The sequence below is a fragment of the Arvicanthis niloticus genome, chromosome 2 (genome assembly GCF_011762505.2).
Source record: "Arvicanthis niloticus isolate mArvNil1 chromosome 2, mArvNil1.pat.X, whole genome shotgun sequence".
Lineage (NCBI taxonomy): Eukaryota > Metazoa > Chordata > Mammalia > Rodentia > Muridae > Arvicanthis > Arvicanthis niloticus.
Genome location: NC_047659.1, coordinates 90,386,366 through 90,401,962, shown reverse-complemented (window position 1 = coordinate 90,401,962; position 15,597 = coordinate 90,386,366). Strand labels below are relative to the sequence as shown.

The window sequence follows — 15,597 nt, the reverse complement described above, 5'->3', positions numbered from 1 at the left end:
ACATGCTTGGAACTTGGATCCTTCTGAGTGTTGGGATTACTGGGACTAACACTATGCCTGGTTTATGTGGTACAGAGCATCAAGCTCTGGGTTATGAACTAAGCAAGCACTCAGCTGACCCACATCTACAACCTAATAATGACCTGAAATCCCAGGAAAACAAGCTGATAAAATTAGATTTGCACTAGCAGGAATATAATCTTGTGTCTGAAAAAAAAGATTTTATTTTCTTGTTTTTTCTTTTCTTTCTTTTCTTTTGCTTTTTAAAGGCAGTCTCAGTATGTAGCCTAGGGAACAATCCTCTCTGCTTAGCCTCCTGAGTGCTGGGTTTGTTTTTTGCATACCTGTCCAGCTAATGTATCTGTAAAATCTCTATGGCCAAATAGAGTAACATTATTACATTTTAGGGGTTACAATGTAGACATCCTTAAGGGTTCACTGTTCTGCCTCCCACAAATTGAAATAATCAAAGTATCACAAATCAACAGTGGTAAAATCTTTTAATAAGTGGTGCTAGGATAGCTGCATAGCTAGCTATCTTTTCATTGCTACTGTAACAGGGCCCCAGACCTTAGCACAACTGATACCATGATACAATAAGAACAATTATGATATGTTTTTAGGTTGATTCATATGAATTATGATAGAAAGTGATTTAAGTACAGAACATTAGTTAGGATAGTGGGGTACTTTCTCCAAGGTTGCCAAACAAATGATTAGACATTGTGAATGTAATTCCTACCTGACAGTTCTCATTATTGTTCTTATTGTATGTAGTTAATTGGTATTAGAGAAATTGGACTTTTATTGGGCTATAAAGGGGAGATGTTGGGATAATCTCTTGTGCACAAATGAGATTTTGTTAAAAAACAACACTTGGCCTCTTATTTTTTCCCACTAGGAATTCTGGGTCAATACAATCTTTGCTACGTTTTCTCTCTAATTGTGTTGACAAGATCCATGTGTTTGCTCTTATCAGTTTGTGAATAGGGAGCAGCTGGTGTTGTCTGTGGCCCGGAAGAATTTGACACGGCGTCTGAAAGACAATAAAAAGTATAACCCCTGCAGTTATAGGTTTGAGAGTATTTTTTTTAAAAAAGATAGTCTCATACAGCCCAAACTTGCTCTATTGCCAAAAATGACTTTTGATTGATATTCTCGCCTCTGGTGGGATTACAGGTGTGCACCACATTAAGTATAAGCAAATGCTTAGGATCAAACCCAGGGCTTCGAGCATGCTAGATGAGCACTCTCCTGAATTAAATCCCCAGCCTCTGTTTTTGAATAGGATCTCGTGTAGCCCAGGCTGGCCTTTGACTTGGTATGTAGTAGATACAGATCCTGGGCAAGCTGTCAAAGCAGTTGCTGGCTTCTTCTTCCTGCCCCAACCTACCACTACCCATAAGATGCCTCAACATGAGCTGTCAAATGCCAGTACCTGCCAAACAGCCATGTCTCAACCTGTTGCTGACGTGAGCTTTCCACAGTGGCAACACATAATCTCGCAATTCTGCCTGATACTATCTAGAGGTAGAGAGTCACAGGAGCTGTCCATGGTGGCGGCACCTTTCTTGCCTCAGCCTATGAACTTCATGAATTAGCACCACAGGAGCTGTCCACGGTGGCAATGTCTCCTCTCTAGCCTCGCCAAGTAGCTCCACAAAGGTAGCACCTCAGCCAAAGCCACCTGCAACTGGGAAAGACTTTCTATCCTAACCCATGAGCCCGATACAGTAAAAAGGGTGAAAAAAAAAAAAAGCCACCAATCCCTGAGCCAGAAAACCTACCAACCTGAGTGTCCCACAAAAACCCACCAAACCATAAACAGGTAAACCCATCAATCCCCGAGCTCCTCAAGCCCAGGACTTGAACTCTCACCAACTGTCAAATCTAGAAATCTCTGCACTGAAAAGCTCAGCACCCTATGAAATCCTATATAAGTTGCCCCCATCCCCCTTGTTTAATGCCCTTCTATCCTCTCACAGGAACAGAGGCAGCCACTCCTGGATTCATCCCTCCCCTCCTTGGACTCTCCAATAAATCTTTTATAGTATTGGCTGCCTGATGTAACTCTCATGGGAAGAAGCCAAGAGGCACTTTAGGAGGTTAGAAGCAGAGTAGTGGAGCAGAGCTGAGGCTACTGAGCCCCTGAGCTCAGCTGGGAATACCCTCCCCTGGGAGCTGAAACACTAAAGAAGGGGAAGGAGGTTGAGGCTCCTGAACTACTTAGCTGGGGATACCCTTCCATGGGAGTTGCAATGCCTCTGTTGAAGCTTTCAGAGCTGTGTGGTTCCTGAACTCTTCTGTCTCAGGATGTCATTCCATTGGTGTTGGGAGCCAACCCCTAGCAGAAAGCGGCTATCATCTTTGCAGCCATCTTGGGCCATATATTTGCAGGTTGATACTTTTCTACCCTGACTAGAGACTTGTTTTTCTAGCATATTTTTTCGAGCAGCCTATAACAGCTGAGCACACTCTGATAAACATCTTGTTTTTCTCAGACATGTCTTGGACTTCATGTTTAGTGTCTCCAGCTGCACTCCTGTTTGTGTACCCATAGTTGCCTTTCAATAAACGGGACTTGATCAGACATCGTCTTGTCTCCATTCTTCTCGTCTTTTGCCCCTCCATCCCCACTCTCTCCCTTGCAGTCCCCATGGGCCAGGTCACATTGGGACATGGTCCTCAATCAGAGCTGTGTGCTTCCTGGGCTCCCATGTCTCAGGATGCCCTTCCATTGGGATACTTCTCTCCCCTCAGAGCTCCTGTGGTTCCTGGACTTCAGAGTCCCAGGATATCCTTCCATTCAAGAAGGAACACCTATAGGGATTATTGATCTTAAACTCCTGATCCCTGTCTCCACATTTCAAGTGCTGCGATTATGGGCAGGAAGCACTGAGGAAGCAGAGGCAGGTGGTGATCTGAATGTGTGGACAGCATGGTCTACATATAAAGTTTCTATAGCTTTCATTCTTTCTTCAGTGCATTGTCTGGGGTCTGTGTCCATTCTTCACCTGTCTCCTAACAGAATCTTCTCTGGCTCAGCTCAGTTTTTCCTGGATCATCTGCCTTCTCTTATCTCTCTCCAACCCCATACCTGTCTTCTGGACACTAATCCTCCATCTACTGGACCCCACCCTCCTTTTGCCAGCCTCTTCTGGCTTTTTATATCCTGTTCTCAGAAGTCCAAAAGGCAATCATGTGGTGGATAGCCCTAGCCTCTTGTTGTCATGGTAACTCCACTCCTGGGAGGGGCTGCGAAGGAGGAGTGAATCTTGTAAACCTTCTGTCCAATCAAATTTGTTAAATAAAGGCTACAGCCAGTGATTGGGCAGTAGAAGAGGAGTGGGAGGAGCGAGAGGCAGGTAAAGGAGAAGACGAGGAGAAGAAGACGGCGTGGCGCGGGGTTGGCAGTTGGTCGAAGCTAGAGGGCAGTTGGTGGAGAGAGAGAAGACGAAGAAGGCCTTGACCTAGGAAACCGCAAGTTGTTAAGAGCTCTCATAGCCGGGGAATAGTGTAGTTTAATGGTAAATCTGCCCAATCTAGGCATGCAGCATTCATTTGATACTTATTGACTTGTGTCGTTATTCTCTGGACTCCCTATGGGCAAAAGATTTACCGCAACAAATTGGCGCCCAACGTGGGGCACGAACCCACGACCCTGAGATTAAGAGTCTCATGCTCTACCGACTGAGCTCCTGTTTGTGTACCCATAGTTGCCTTTCAATAAACGGGACTTGATCAGACATCGTCTTGTCTCCATTCTTCTCGTCTTTTGCCCCTCCATCCCCACTCTCTCCCTTGCAGTCCCCATGGGCCAGGTCACATTGGGACATGGTCCTCAATCAGAGCTGTGTGCTTCCTGGGCTCCCATGACGAGAGAGAAGAAGGAAGACAGATTTACCATTAAACTACACTATTCCCCGGCTAAGAGAGCTCTTAACAACTTGCAGTTTCCTAGGTCAAGGTCTTCTCCATCTTCTCTGCTTCCACCAACTGCCTCCTCTCCAACTGCTCTCCTCGCTCTTCTCCTCTTTCCCTGCCTCTGGCTCCTCCCACTCCTCTTCTACTGCCCAATCACTGGCTGTAGCCTTTATTTAACAAATCTGATTGGACAGAAGGTTCACAAGATTCACTCCTCCATCACAGCCCCTCCCAGGAGTGGAATTACCATGACAACAAAAGGCTAAGGCTATCCACCACAATGCACACTTAAGAGGGCAAGGAAGAACTGCTGCAGAGTTTGAAGCCAACCTGAGCTACAAAATGATTTCAAAATAAGCCTGTGCTACTTATGAAGAAACTGTCTCAGAAAACAAACAAAACCCATCAAACATAAAAACATGTGTAGGGAGGGAGGGAGGGTGGGAGTCTACTGCAGCAGCTCTGCTCCTACTCAGTTAGGAGGCAAGAAGTGGGAGGACAGTCAGGGCCAACTCACATTCCTTTGACTTATATTACCATTCTGCCACGGGATGATACTTTTTAAATTATTTTATCTTTATATTATTATCTTTTATTATTTTATCATATGAATGTTTTACATACATGTATGTTTGTTTGCCATATGTGTGCTTGGTCCCTATGAAGGCTGGAAGTGGGGATCAGGGAAGAGTTGTTACAGGAAGCTGTAAGCCACTGTATGAGTGCTGAGAATTGACCCCAGGTCTTCTACAAGAGCAGCTAATGCTCTTCATAGCTGAACTATCTCTCAAACACAAGGCAGTCAGTTGTAACTCTTAACAGCAATCTTTACTCTTCTGCCTTCTTTTTAAAGTTAAAAAAAAAAAAAAATTGTTTCCTTAATGTTGGTTCCTCCTTTGAACCATGTGTATTCCAGAGACCAAACTTAAGTCATTAGGCTTGGGAGCAAATGCCTTTACCTGCTGGGTCATTCCAACCCCCCCCCCCACCCCCCCCCCCGAGACAGGGTTTCTCTGTGTAGCCCTGGCTGTCCTGGAACTCACTCTGTAGACCAGGCTGTCCTGGAACTCAGAAATCTACCTGCCTCTGCCTCCCAGGTGCTGGGATTAAAGGTGTGCACCACCACTGCCTGCTGGGTCATTTCAAGGTGTCTTTTTTCTCAGAGAGATCTCACTATGACCCTACTGCTTCTGTTTCCTGAGTGCTGGGATTACAGGAATGGGCGACCATTCTTTCAATTTGAGCTTCGAATTCTTCCCCCATTTCTTCCTTTTTGCTTCTTATTTGAGACAAGATCTAATGTAGTCCAGACTGACCCTAAAAAATTCTCTATCAACTAAGGCTGCCTTTTATTTTGTAGAGGTTGGAATCGAATTTAAGGTCTCCTATACTAGAGAAGCATTCTAACAAATAAGCTAAATCACTAGCTCCATCTAGCTTTTAATTCTTTTTTAATTATTTAATTTTTGAGACAATACCTTTTGTATCCATGGAACTTGCCATATAGCTAAAGATGACCTTTGAGGTTTCAAGTACAGACATCACAGACTTGTGCTACCTCAAAAGACTAACATATTTTCGCTTTTCTTTTTGGTAATACTGAAGGAAAAAGGATGAATTAAATTTCATAGGAAACAAACCATACCGATGACAAGTTTTTTTTTTTTTTTAATGGCTATCTTGGCTTAATTTTTAAGTCAAAAGAGTTTGTGTTGACTTTTGAAAGCCACCAGAGTGTGTGACCTTTTGATGTATAGACCATAAGTAAAAACTAGCAAAAAAATAAGATAAAAACATTTGTGGAACTGAAAGGACTTTACCATGATATAAAAAGTAAAAATTTAAGATAAATTAATTTAAAAACATAAACACAGTTTAGAGTTAAATATAAGAGAAACAAAAGTTACCTTGATTAGGATTTGACTAGCATATGGGGGAAAGTCCTTTCACATTTGTCTACCTCAGAGACAATACTGTTAATTTATTCAACAATCTATATATTGTTTTGTATATGAGAAAAACGTGGTTTCAGAAAGCAATAGGTTTTTTTTTATGATTGTGAGAAACTAGTGTTGCAATGTGATATTGCTTAAATTTCACTATTTAAAAAATGATTGAAAATCTTGCTGTAAAACATTCTTTATAGAAGGAAATGACCTATACTGAAGGCATATTATTTCATTACCACATATATCACAAATACAAAAATATTCATATGTTTACATAATATATCATGCCAAAACGAACTTTTGCTAGAAAGAGTAATTAGAAATAAAGAGTATACATTAGAAAAACATTAATAAACATTTACAGAAAATACCAAGACTCCCAAGAAAAGACGGCAACTATTCCAATAGCTGAGTATTTCTACTTTCTTTTAACAGTATTCCCGAAATGGAAAAGGATGAATAGTGTGTGGATAGATATATTCTTTTGGTGTTTGTTTGTTTTTTCGAGGCAGGGTTTTTCTGTATAGCCCTGGCTGTCCTGGAACTCACTCTGTAGACCAGGCTGGCCTCGAACTCAGAAATCTGCCTGCTTCTGCCTCCCAAGCGCTGGGATTAAAGGCGTGCACCACCACTGCCCTGCATTATTCATTTGGTTTTATTGAGACAAATCTCACTCACTATGTTGACCATGCTGGTCTTGAAGTTACAAGATCACATGGTCTTCCCGTTTTAGTTTAGTTTCCTGAGCAGCTGTGGCCATAGGTTTATACTACCAGAAGCCGATAGAAATGTTTTTACTCTAGACATATCTGCTAGGCAAAACCCATAAATATACACTCAAGATAAGAGGAAATGATTAATCTTTGTGTCCTACTACTTGTACATGTTATCCCTTAGAGCTTGTATTAAGGCAAGAGCACAATTTCAGACTTTTTTTTTTTTTTTTAAACTGGTATTTTTATGGTATTAAATGTAGAGCTTTACACACACAAGACAAGTGTTCTATCAACAAGTTACTTTAGGGGAAATTTTTCACATGTCTGATCATTTAATTCTTGGTTATAAGGATAATAGCAAGTAGGTGCTATTTGAGACCCCATTATTTTTGACTAGGTATTTTAAAAATAATGATACAAATTAACTATGACATCATCAGGAGGAATTTTGCTAGTTTTATATAATGTTAAGACAAAGGATAAATATCAATATTGACCTTGATATATTATTTAAGTATTCTGTTTTTCAACCAGGTCTCATAGACAGCCCAGGCTAGCCTTAATCTTTTCTCACTGGAATCCTGAAATTACAAGAGTTCGCCCTTGTGCCTGGTAAATAGATTTTTTTTCTTGGTTGTTTGGCTGCGATCTGTGGTTTTACAGCAAGTTTCAGTCCTTAAGTAGATCTTGGTGAATTTGCTTGACTACATTCTTCAGGTAGTTCTCCTCTAAGGGCACTTTTGAGATAACGGCAGAAATTTCATCATGCCTAGAAAAGACAAAAGGGTATTTTTTATTACTTTTTTTAGGTACTTTTTTTTTCTGAAAAACTTATACCCCTCACCAAACTTAGATCCCATCAGGGCTACTCATGTCCTTGGATACTATCTTTTAAGTTCCTAGGAAGCTCAAATGTTTATTTCTGGAAATAAGCAGAACTTTACTTGAAACTGTATTCTAAAATAAAGCTAAACAACCAATTCTCTATATAACTGTAAAGTATCCTGATATAGTTGTTTGTTGTTGTTTGCCTATAGTGCTAGAGATGAAACATAGGCCTTTGTACATGCTAGGCAAGCATTCTACCACTTGGCTATATCTCCAACACCCCTGATTGCTTAAAAACAAAACAAAACAAAACAAAACAAAACAAAACAAAAGAGTTTGTTTTGGTTTTTTTTTTAAACATTTTTTAGAATTTATTTTTAAGATTTATTTATTTATTCTATGTATACTGTCACTGTCTTCAGACACACCAGAAGAGGGTATCGGATCCCCATCACAGATGGTTGTGAGCCACCATGTGGTTGCTGGGAATTGAACTCAGGACCTCTTGAAGAGCAAGTAATCAGTGCTCTTAACCACTGAGCCATTTCTCCAGCCCCAAATTTTGTTTTTAATTATGTGTATATAGGAATGGGCACATGTGAGGGAAGGTGCGGGGGCCATCCAGAAGAGGGCATGAGTGCCCTGGAGTTCGAGTTACAGATGGTTGTAGGCTGCTGTACTCTAAGTGAGTGCTAGGAACTAAACCCAGGACTTCTGGAAGAAAGAACAGCAAGCATTCTCAACTACTGAGCCAGCTCGCAATCCCCACCCTGTTTTTGTGTTTGTGCATGCATGCACATATGTGTTCCTGTGTATGTGGGTATAGACCAGAGGTAGACAAACTATGTTTTCCTTAGTTGCTCTTCAGCTTATTTTTGAGACAGGTCTTTCACTGATTGGCTAGACTGGCTGGCTAGCGATTCTCAGGTTCTTGCTATCTCTACCCTTCCAAGAACTGGGGTTATGGGTGTGTACCACCTCACCCTGATTTTATCTGTGTACTAGGGATGGGATCACAGGTCTTCATGCTTGTGTGGCAGGCTATTTACCAATGAACCATCTGATCTCCAAGTTAATTTCTTCAGCTACAAAATCCTAAATTGTTGTTTGCTGATAAATTAAAAAATGACAGCTTCTAATATGTCACAGTATCATCAAAAACATTATAAAGTAGATCATAGTCTGATGGGGATGAGCTGGAACTTCTGATCCTGCTCCCTCTTCCTCTAAAGTGGCTGGGATGGCAGGGGTACAGCCCCATATGGTCCATTGATATGGTACTGAGAATGCAACCCAAGCTTTATGCATGCTACCAACTGAGCTACAAATTCAGTTCTAACATTTTTCCTGTTTTGCAGAGAAGTGTTGAAAAACTGAAGCCATCATAAAAGATGGGACTCCAGCAGCCATTGGAGACAGTAATAAGACCACTAACTTTAAAAGAACAAATACTGGAAAAGGAAGTCAGAAAGAAGTGACACACTAGCAATGTATTTGCTGACACTTTCAAGAACCTTTGGAATGAAATATGAAGAGTACAAAAGTAGCTGGAACTCTCATCGAGCTGAATGTTTACTTACCCAGTCTTCCCAAGGTGATTTTGAATGGTGAACGGTATTGGGACCAAGGGATAATGGGCCGAGGGTGACAAAGTTATCTCAAACTTTGCAAATGCTGCAGAACTGGAGAATAAAAGCCTCAATCTATAAAAAACAGACACAATTAAAAACAGATTTTTCTTTTATACTTGCATAAGAAACTTAGGTGGCTATAATTTCTTGTCCTTATCAAATAGAAAAGGAGGTAAAACATCTGGAGCAAGACGTTGTAATAGTGACTTGCTCAGGAGAGGGAAAGATTGCATAGGTATGCACGTTCACAGCATGAATGAGGGAAGCATACTAGGTACAGATCCTCAGGCACCTTCCACCTTTTCTTTGAGACGGTCTCTCAGTGGATAGTGATCACCACCCCTACTAAAACTGACTGCAGATTTCTAGCCTCCAGAGCATTAAGTCAACTGTGTTCCTGCTGGTCAACTTACAATACTTACCAGCTCCAGGGAACTGAATATACTTACTCAGTATTAGTCACACTTATATGCAGTAGGCTATAATTTGGCCCCCATCGCTTTAAAAATTCGATCTCCTCTCCTAGAAGCCTACAACGGTTCACTACCAGTGAGAGTTCTTGAAGCATCTAGAAAAAATAAATAGACTTTGTTAAGTGTGTGTGTGTGTGTATGAAAAGATCATACTAAAACGCTTCATTTTGGGGTTTAGGGATGTAGCTCAGGAGTTCAGGTCTAGTGGCTAGAGACATGGCTCAGTAGTTAAGGGCACTAGCTGCATTTTCAGAGGATCTGGGTTCAATCCTAACATCCACATGATGGCCAACAATCATCTGCAACTCCAGTTTAAAAGGACTCTGATGCCCTCTTCTGGCTTCCTCAGGCAATTACACATTTGGCTCAGACATATGCAGGAAAAACACTTCTATACATAAAATAAAAAAATAAAACTTAAAAAAAAAGTCAGGGCTGGAGAGATGGCTCAACAGTTAAGAAAGAGCACTGACTGCTCTTTCAGAGGTCCTGAGTTCAATTCCCAGCAACCACATGGTGGCTCACAACCATCTAGAATGGGATCCGACCTGTTCTTCTGTTGTGGCTGGTGTGTCATGGTTAGCCTTGGCTACATAAGTCAGATGAGGCTACAAAAACAGTCTCAAAAAGAAAACCAAAGAACAAGAACAACAACATCATTCACATTATTTTGAATGTGAACTAAAAAAGTGAAATAAAAGGGCAGTGGTGACATATGCGTTTAATTCCAGCGCTCAACACACAAGCATGCACGCAGAAAACCTTTTGAGGTTTAGTGGCTATTATGATCCACAAAATGTGGGATTTATTTATTTAAATGTGAATATACTTATAATTTTGGGGATTATTATGTATGTACAATTTCTTCTGCTATTTGGAACCAATAGGCAAGCTTTCCTTTAAGAGCCTCACTAGACTTTACCTGGGGTACCTGATGCTGTGTTGTGCATTTCTTCTTCCAGGACTCCTGTTCCTCAATGTACTGAAAAATAAGCTTATGAACTAAAATGGAGGAGGAAGGAGCTTTATCTTCTGAATAAGAAAAAAATGAAAATAAAGGTATTATTTATTCATCATTTTAATAAGGTATGAACATAATATTATATAAGCTAGAAACATTTTCAAACTAGATGCATATTTATCTTTTATTTTCAAGCATGACCATAACATATGTAGTTATATAAGCCATTCTATAAAACTTTAAACCTAAGCATAAAAAACCAGTTTTTTAGTGAAAGCATGAATTTTAACAGAACATATCTCTAAGTTCAAAGCTAGGCTTTCTTTACTATCTAAGTAATTGTAAGCACAGCACTTAATTTTTCTGATCTGTAGTTTCCTAACTGGTAAAACAGAAAATAATATCTGCTTATAGCACAGATATAAGTAATATACACCTGTGGTATAGACCAAGTACTCATAGTGCTAATTTTAAATATAAAAATAACTGCCTGGTGGCACACGCCTTTAATCCCAGCGCTTGGGAGGCAGAGGCAGGCGGATTTCTGAGTTCGAGGCCAGCCTGGTCTACAGAGTGAGTTCCAGGACAGCCAGGGCTACACAGAGAAACCCTGTCTCGAAAAACCAAAACCAAACCAAACCAAACCAAACAAACAAAAAAAAAACCCAAACAAACAATTATTAATCATCATCAATATCTAGAAGTAATATAATCCTTTCTTTTAAAGTCTACTCAGAATTTAGAATACTATACAACCAGTTTTATCTCACAACACATTTTAAGGACATTATTATATCTATAAATTACCAAGAAACTTTAGAGGCTTAAATATGTGGAACTTACCATCTAACAGAGACTGAAAACTCAGCTCATTAATCTTCCTGTTAGCCTTGTCCAAGAAAGGGAGACCATCTAAAGAGAAACAGAAAAGGAGATTTTTCTCTCTTATTTCTTCTTTACCCTTACATAGCCTATGCTGGCGTCAAAATATTTATATATTTTGCATCCCAAGGCTTTCATGAATGCTACGCATACTTTCTACTAACTGAGCTATATCCTAGTTATAAATATTTTTTCCTACTTTAGGATTCTTTTTTTTTTTTTTTTTTTTTAAACCCTAACTAAGGCACTGACTTACAGTTTTTGTTTGTTTCTTGTTGTTCTTTTTTGAGACAGGGTTTCTCTGTGTAGCCCTGGCTGTCCTGGAACTTACTCTGTAGACCAGGCTGGCCTTGAACTCAGAAATCCACCTGCTTCTGCCTCCCAAGTGCTGGGATTAAAGGCGTGTGCCGCCACCACCACCTGGCCCTACTTTAAAATTCTATTGAAGGTTTATTCTTAAAGATTTATTTATTCATTATGTATACAGCAGTCTCCTATATGTATGCCCAAAGACCAGAAGAGGGCACTAGATTTCATTAAAGATGGTTATGAGCCACCATGTGGTTACTGGGAATTGAACTCAGGACCTCTGGAAGAGTAGTCAATGCTCTTAACCTCTGAGCTGTCCCTCCAGCCCGAAGGTTTATTCTTAAACCTTATTCTCTCACATTATTCTCTGTATATGGTAAAGATCCCTTGATATCATTCAATAATATTGATTTTGTAGGTCCTTGAAAGAAATTAAAGTGTAAAACATAGCTATATTTGTTTATTTTTTATATTTTTAACACTTTCCCTTTTTTTGTTTTTTATTTTTCTTTTTTGAGACAGGGTTTCTCTGTGTAACAGAGCCATTCTGTCCTGGAACTAGCTCTGTAGACCTAGGCTGGCCTAAAACTCTCAGAGATCTGCCTGTCACTGCCTCCTGAGTGATAGAATTAAAGAAGGCATATGTGTCTATGCCCCACCCGGTTTTATTTTAAAAGAAACTTTAGGACTAGAGTGTATCTTAGTTTTGCTTTTGTTTTTCCCCCCCTTTTTGGGGGGAAGGAGTGGGGAGGCAGGTTTTTTTTCTATGTTCTTATGGCTGTCTTGGAACTTGCATAGCAGGCTGGCCTTGAACTCAGAGATCATCTGCTACAGCCTCTTGAATGCTAGAATTAAGGGCATATCCTACTGTGCTGGTCTTCAGGCTTGGGAACATCAAGATGAATTTACGACCCAGGCTTGGTGGTACAGGTCCTTAATCCCAGCACTTAGAATGTAGTCAGGCAAATCTGAGTCTGAGGCTAGCCTGGACTACAGAATGAGTTTTATTTAGCACAGCCATGGCTAAACAGAGAGTCTATCTTGATAAACCAAAACACAACAACTCCTCCCCACAAAAAAAATATGGGGGAAATTATGGGAAATAAAGTCAACCCCCACAACAGAGAGATAAAAAAGCCAAGCCAACATTGTCTGGTTACTGGGTCACATCAATACCCAGAGAATCTATTTTATAACTGAAAAATATTAAGAGTTTCTCCCTTGACTATAATTATTTCTGTGTAAACATTTTTTTTCCCCCAAGAATCAAATAGGCACAAGGTGCATATCAGCTGCATTCAGGAGGTAGAGGCAGAAAGATCTCTGAATTTAGGGCCAGCTAAGTATACATTCTGAAACCTATCTCAAACAGGTAAAACATCAAATAAAACCATATGAAGATAGCAGGACCAACTTCTCCATATCTACTAGCTGCTAATCCCTCTAGACTGTAAGTTACTTCTTGCTTCTCAAATTCTAACTCTTGTCTTTTTGTTGAACATTTTATTAAATACTTGCTATGTCCTAGGTACTACAGATGGCATGAGGAAAACAGATGTGAGGTGTAGAGAGATGCCTCAGTTTGGTTCTCAGCACACATATCAGGCTCACAATATCTTGTGATTCCTAGCTTCAGCTCCCAGGGGATCTAACAGATTCTTCAGGTCCCTGTTGGTGCCCCCACACACATACATATACACACATACTGAAAAACATATACATATTAAAAGTAAAACTTAAAAAAAGATATGATTATGACATATCCTATATAGTGACTCTATGTAGTATCTAGAGAGTTCTACCTATTCTAATGGTTTATCTATATAGAGAACTTTTTAGGGGATTACTTTTTTTTTATCCTCCCAATGGTCTAGATGGAATCCAAGGCCTTAAGTATAGAAGTGCAAGTGCTTTACCACTGAGCTGTACCCCTAGACCAAGACTTCACTATTAAACACAAAAATAAAATCAATCACAAATAACAGCCATTCAAGTAAATTCTCTAACAGAATACACATACACACATGGAAAAAAATTATTTGGATAGGGAGAATTTTTCTTTTTTTTTTTTCTTTTTTTTTTTTTTTTTTTTTTTTTTTTTTTTGGTTTTTCAAGACAGGGTTTCTCTGTAGTCCTGGCTGTCCTGGAACTCACTCTGTAGACCAGGCTGGCCTCGAACTCAGAAATCCACCTGTCTCTGCCTCCCAAGTGCTGAGATTTAAGGCATGTGCCACCACTGCCTGGCAGGATAGGGAGAATTTTATTATCTACAAGAACTCAAAATCAGCTGTATTTGTATTCTTATTGTTCGTTGTCTTCTGAGACAGGGTCTCATCAGGTAGTAGATGATCCTGTCCAGCCATGCCACCATGTTCTGCTCTACTATACTCTTTGTTCTATAACATAAAATTCTTTCATACTGGGACAGCAGTAGAGCATAAACTTAGCATGCAGGAGTTCCTGGGTTCAATCTCTAGCAAACTTCCCCAAACTATTATCAGTAAAGTAACTAATTCTTCTGAGATTCTCAGCAGTGTTGTCATTTTGTCAATAGTTACTATAATAATAAAATGTAGGTTTTTATCTTAAGAGAGTACAGAAATTCATTTCTCTGTAGAGATCATTTTAGCTTTGCTACTTACTTACCTAGTGGCTCTCCAAAGGTGATGATGAGTTCTATTGAATCATAAACAAAGGTAAATACAGCTTGATCATCACTCCATTCAATGACATCCCACTCAGACAAACTAGAGAAGGATAAACAAGAAAAACAAGTAAGTCTATCCTTTCTTCCTTCCTTCCCAATGCTGGGTGTTCAATCCAAGAAATTACAAGCCCAAATGAAGAATTTGTGATATCATTTAAATAGTACCAATAGTATTCGTACTAGTGTTTTTGTTTTCCACTAGATTGGGAAATAATATATCTATTTAAATAATTTGAATGACCAAGTTGGGAAAAGGATACACATTTTCAATCCTAGTCCTTGGGAGACTGAAGCAGGCAGATCACCTTGAGTTTTAGGTTGGCCTGTGTTACACAGTGAGATGGTATCTCAAAACATGATACAAGAACTTTGGCAACACATATACTAAAATAAGAACAAATTAATCTGTGTGTAAGAATAACACAAAAATTTGTGAAACATTACACACACACACATCACCAGCGGAAGTTTTATGACCACCTTTCTGATAAACAACATAAAACAAAACCCTGGAAAAAAATATATGTTTACACAGTCTTGTGCTTTCTGTTTGCTTGGTTTTGTTTGCTTGTTTTTGTTTTGTGTGGTTTTTATGTATGTATTTATTTATTTATTGAGTTAAGCTCTCACTGTGTACTCTGGTTGGCTTAGAACTTGCTATGTAAATGACACTAATCAAGAACTTACAATAAACTTCTTACCTCTGCTTCCTAAGTGCTGGGATTATAGGTATGTTCAACAACATTTGATTCAATCTTATGTATTTGAAACAATTCTATCTTGAGTCATATTTTGGAGGGGAAGGGAAACTATTTGATAAAAAGTGTTAAGATATATTTTAAAAAGTATTCATCTTATTTTATTTTATGTGTACATGTGTGTGCCTGAGTGTATGTATGCAGGAGGTTGCCAAAGTCAGAAGGCAGCATTGGATCCTCTAGAACTGGACTATAGGTAGTTGTGAGCTACCATGTGGATACTGGGAAATGAACTGGGTTTTTTTGCAAGAGTAGTACACTTAACTACTGAACCAGATTTTCAGACATAAAGATATTTAAAATTTTTTAAAGCTTAACTCAAGGCCCTTTATGCGTTTATCTCAGGTTTGAAGTACACTAACTTTTAAATGTCTGATTAAACCTCAACCTTTGAGGGTCAAACAATCCTTTCACAGTGGTTATCTAAGACCACTGTAAAACGCAGATATATTTATATTA

General features: G+C 39.4%; 1 protein-coding gene across 2 annotated transcripts in view; it reads right to left on the bottom strand.

Annotated features, from left to right (window-relative positions):
- Positions 1 to 6,387: 6,387 nt before the first annotated feature.
- Knl1 (kinetochore scaffold 1) overlaps positions 6,388 to 15,597 on the bottom strand; it is a 71,832-nt gene continuing 62,622 nt past the window's right edge. Inside the window, exons 21-26 of one of the 2 annotated variants that reach the window (XM_076929496.1) lie at positions 14,320 to 14,420; positions 11,326 to 11,394; positions 10,444 to 10,553; positions 9,498 to 9,616; positions 8,998 to 9,120; positions 6,388 to 7,358 (exon numbers count right to left, since the gene is read on the bottom strand). In XM_076929496.1, the coding sequence (XP_076785611.1) occupies positions 7,259 to 7,358; positions 8,998 to 9,120; positions 9,498 to 9,616; positions 10,444 to 10,553; positions 11,326 to 11,394; positions 14,320 to 14,420 (622 nt within the window). In that variant the 3' untranslated portion in view covers positions 6,388 to 7,258. The remainder of the gene's footprint in view (positions 7,359 to 8,997; positions 9,121 to 9,497; positions 9,617 to 10,443; positions 10,554 to 11,325; positions 11,395 to 14,319; positions 14,421 to 15,597) is intronic. The other variant, XM_076929497.1, reaches the window with a different exon arrangement.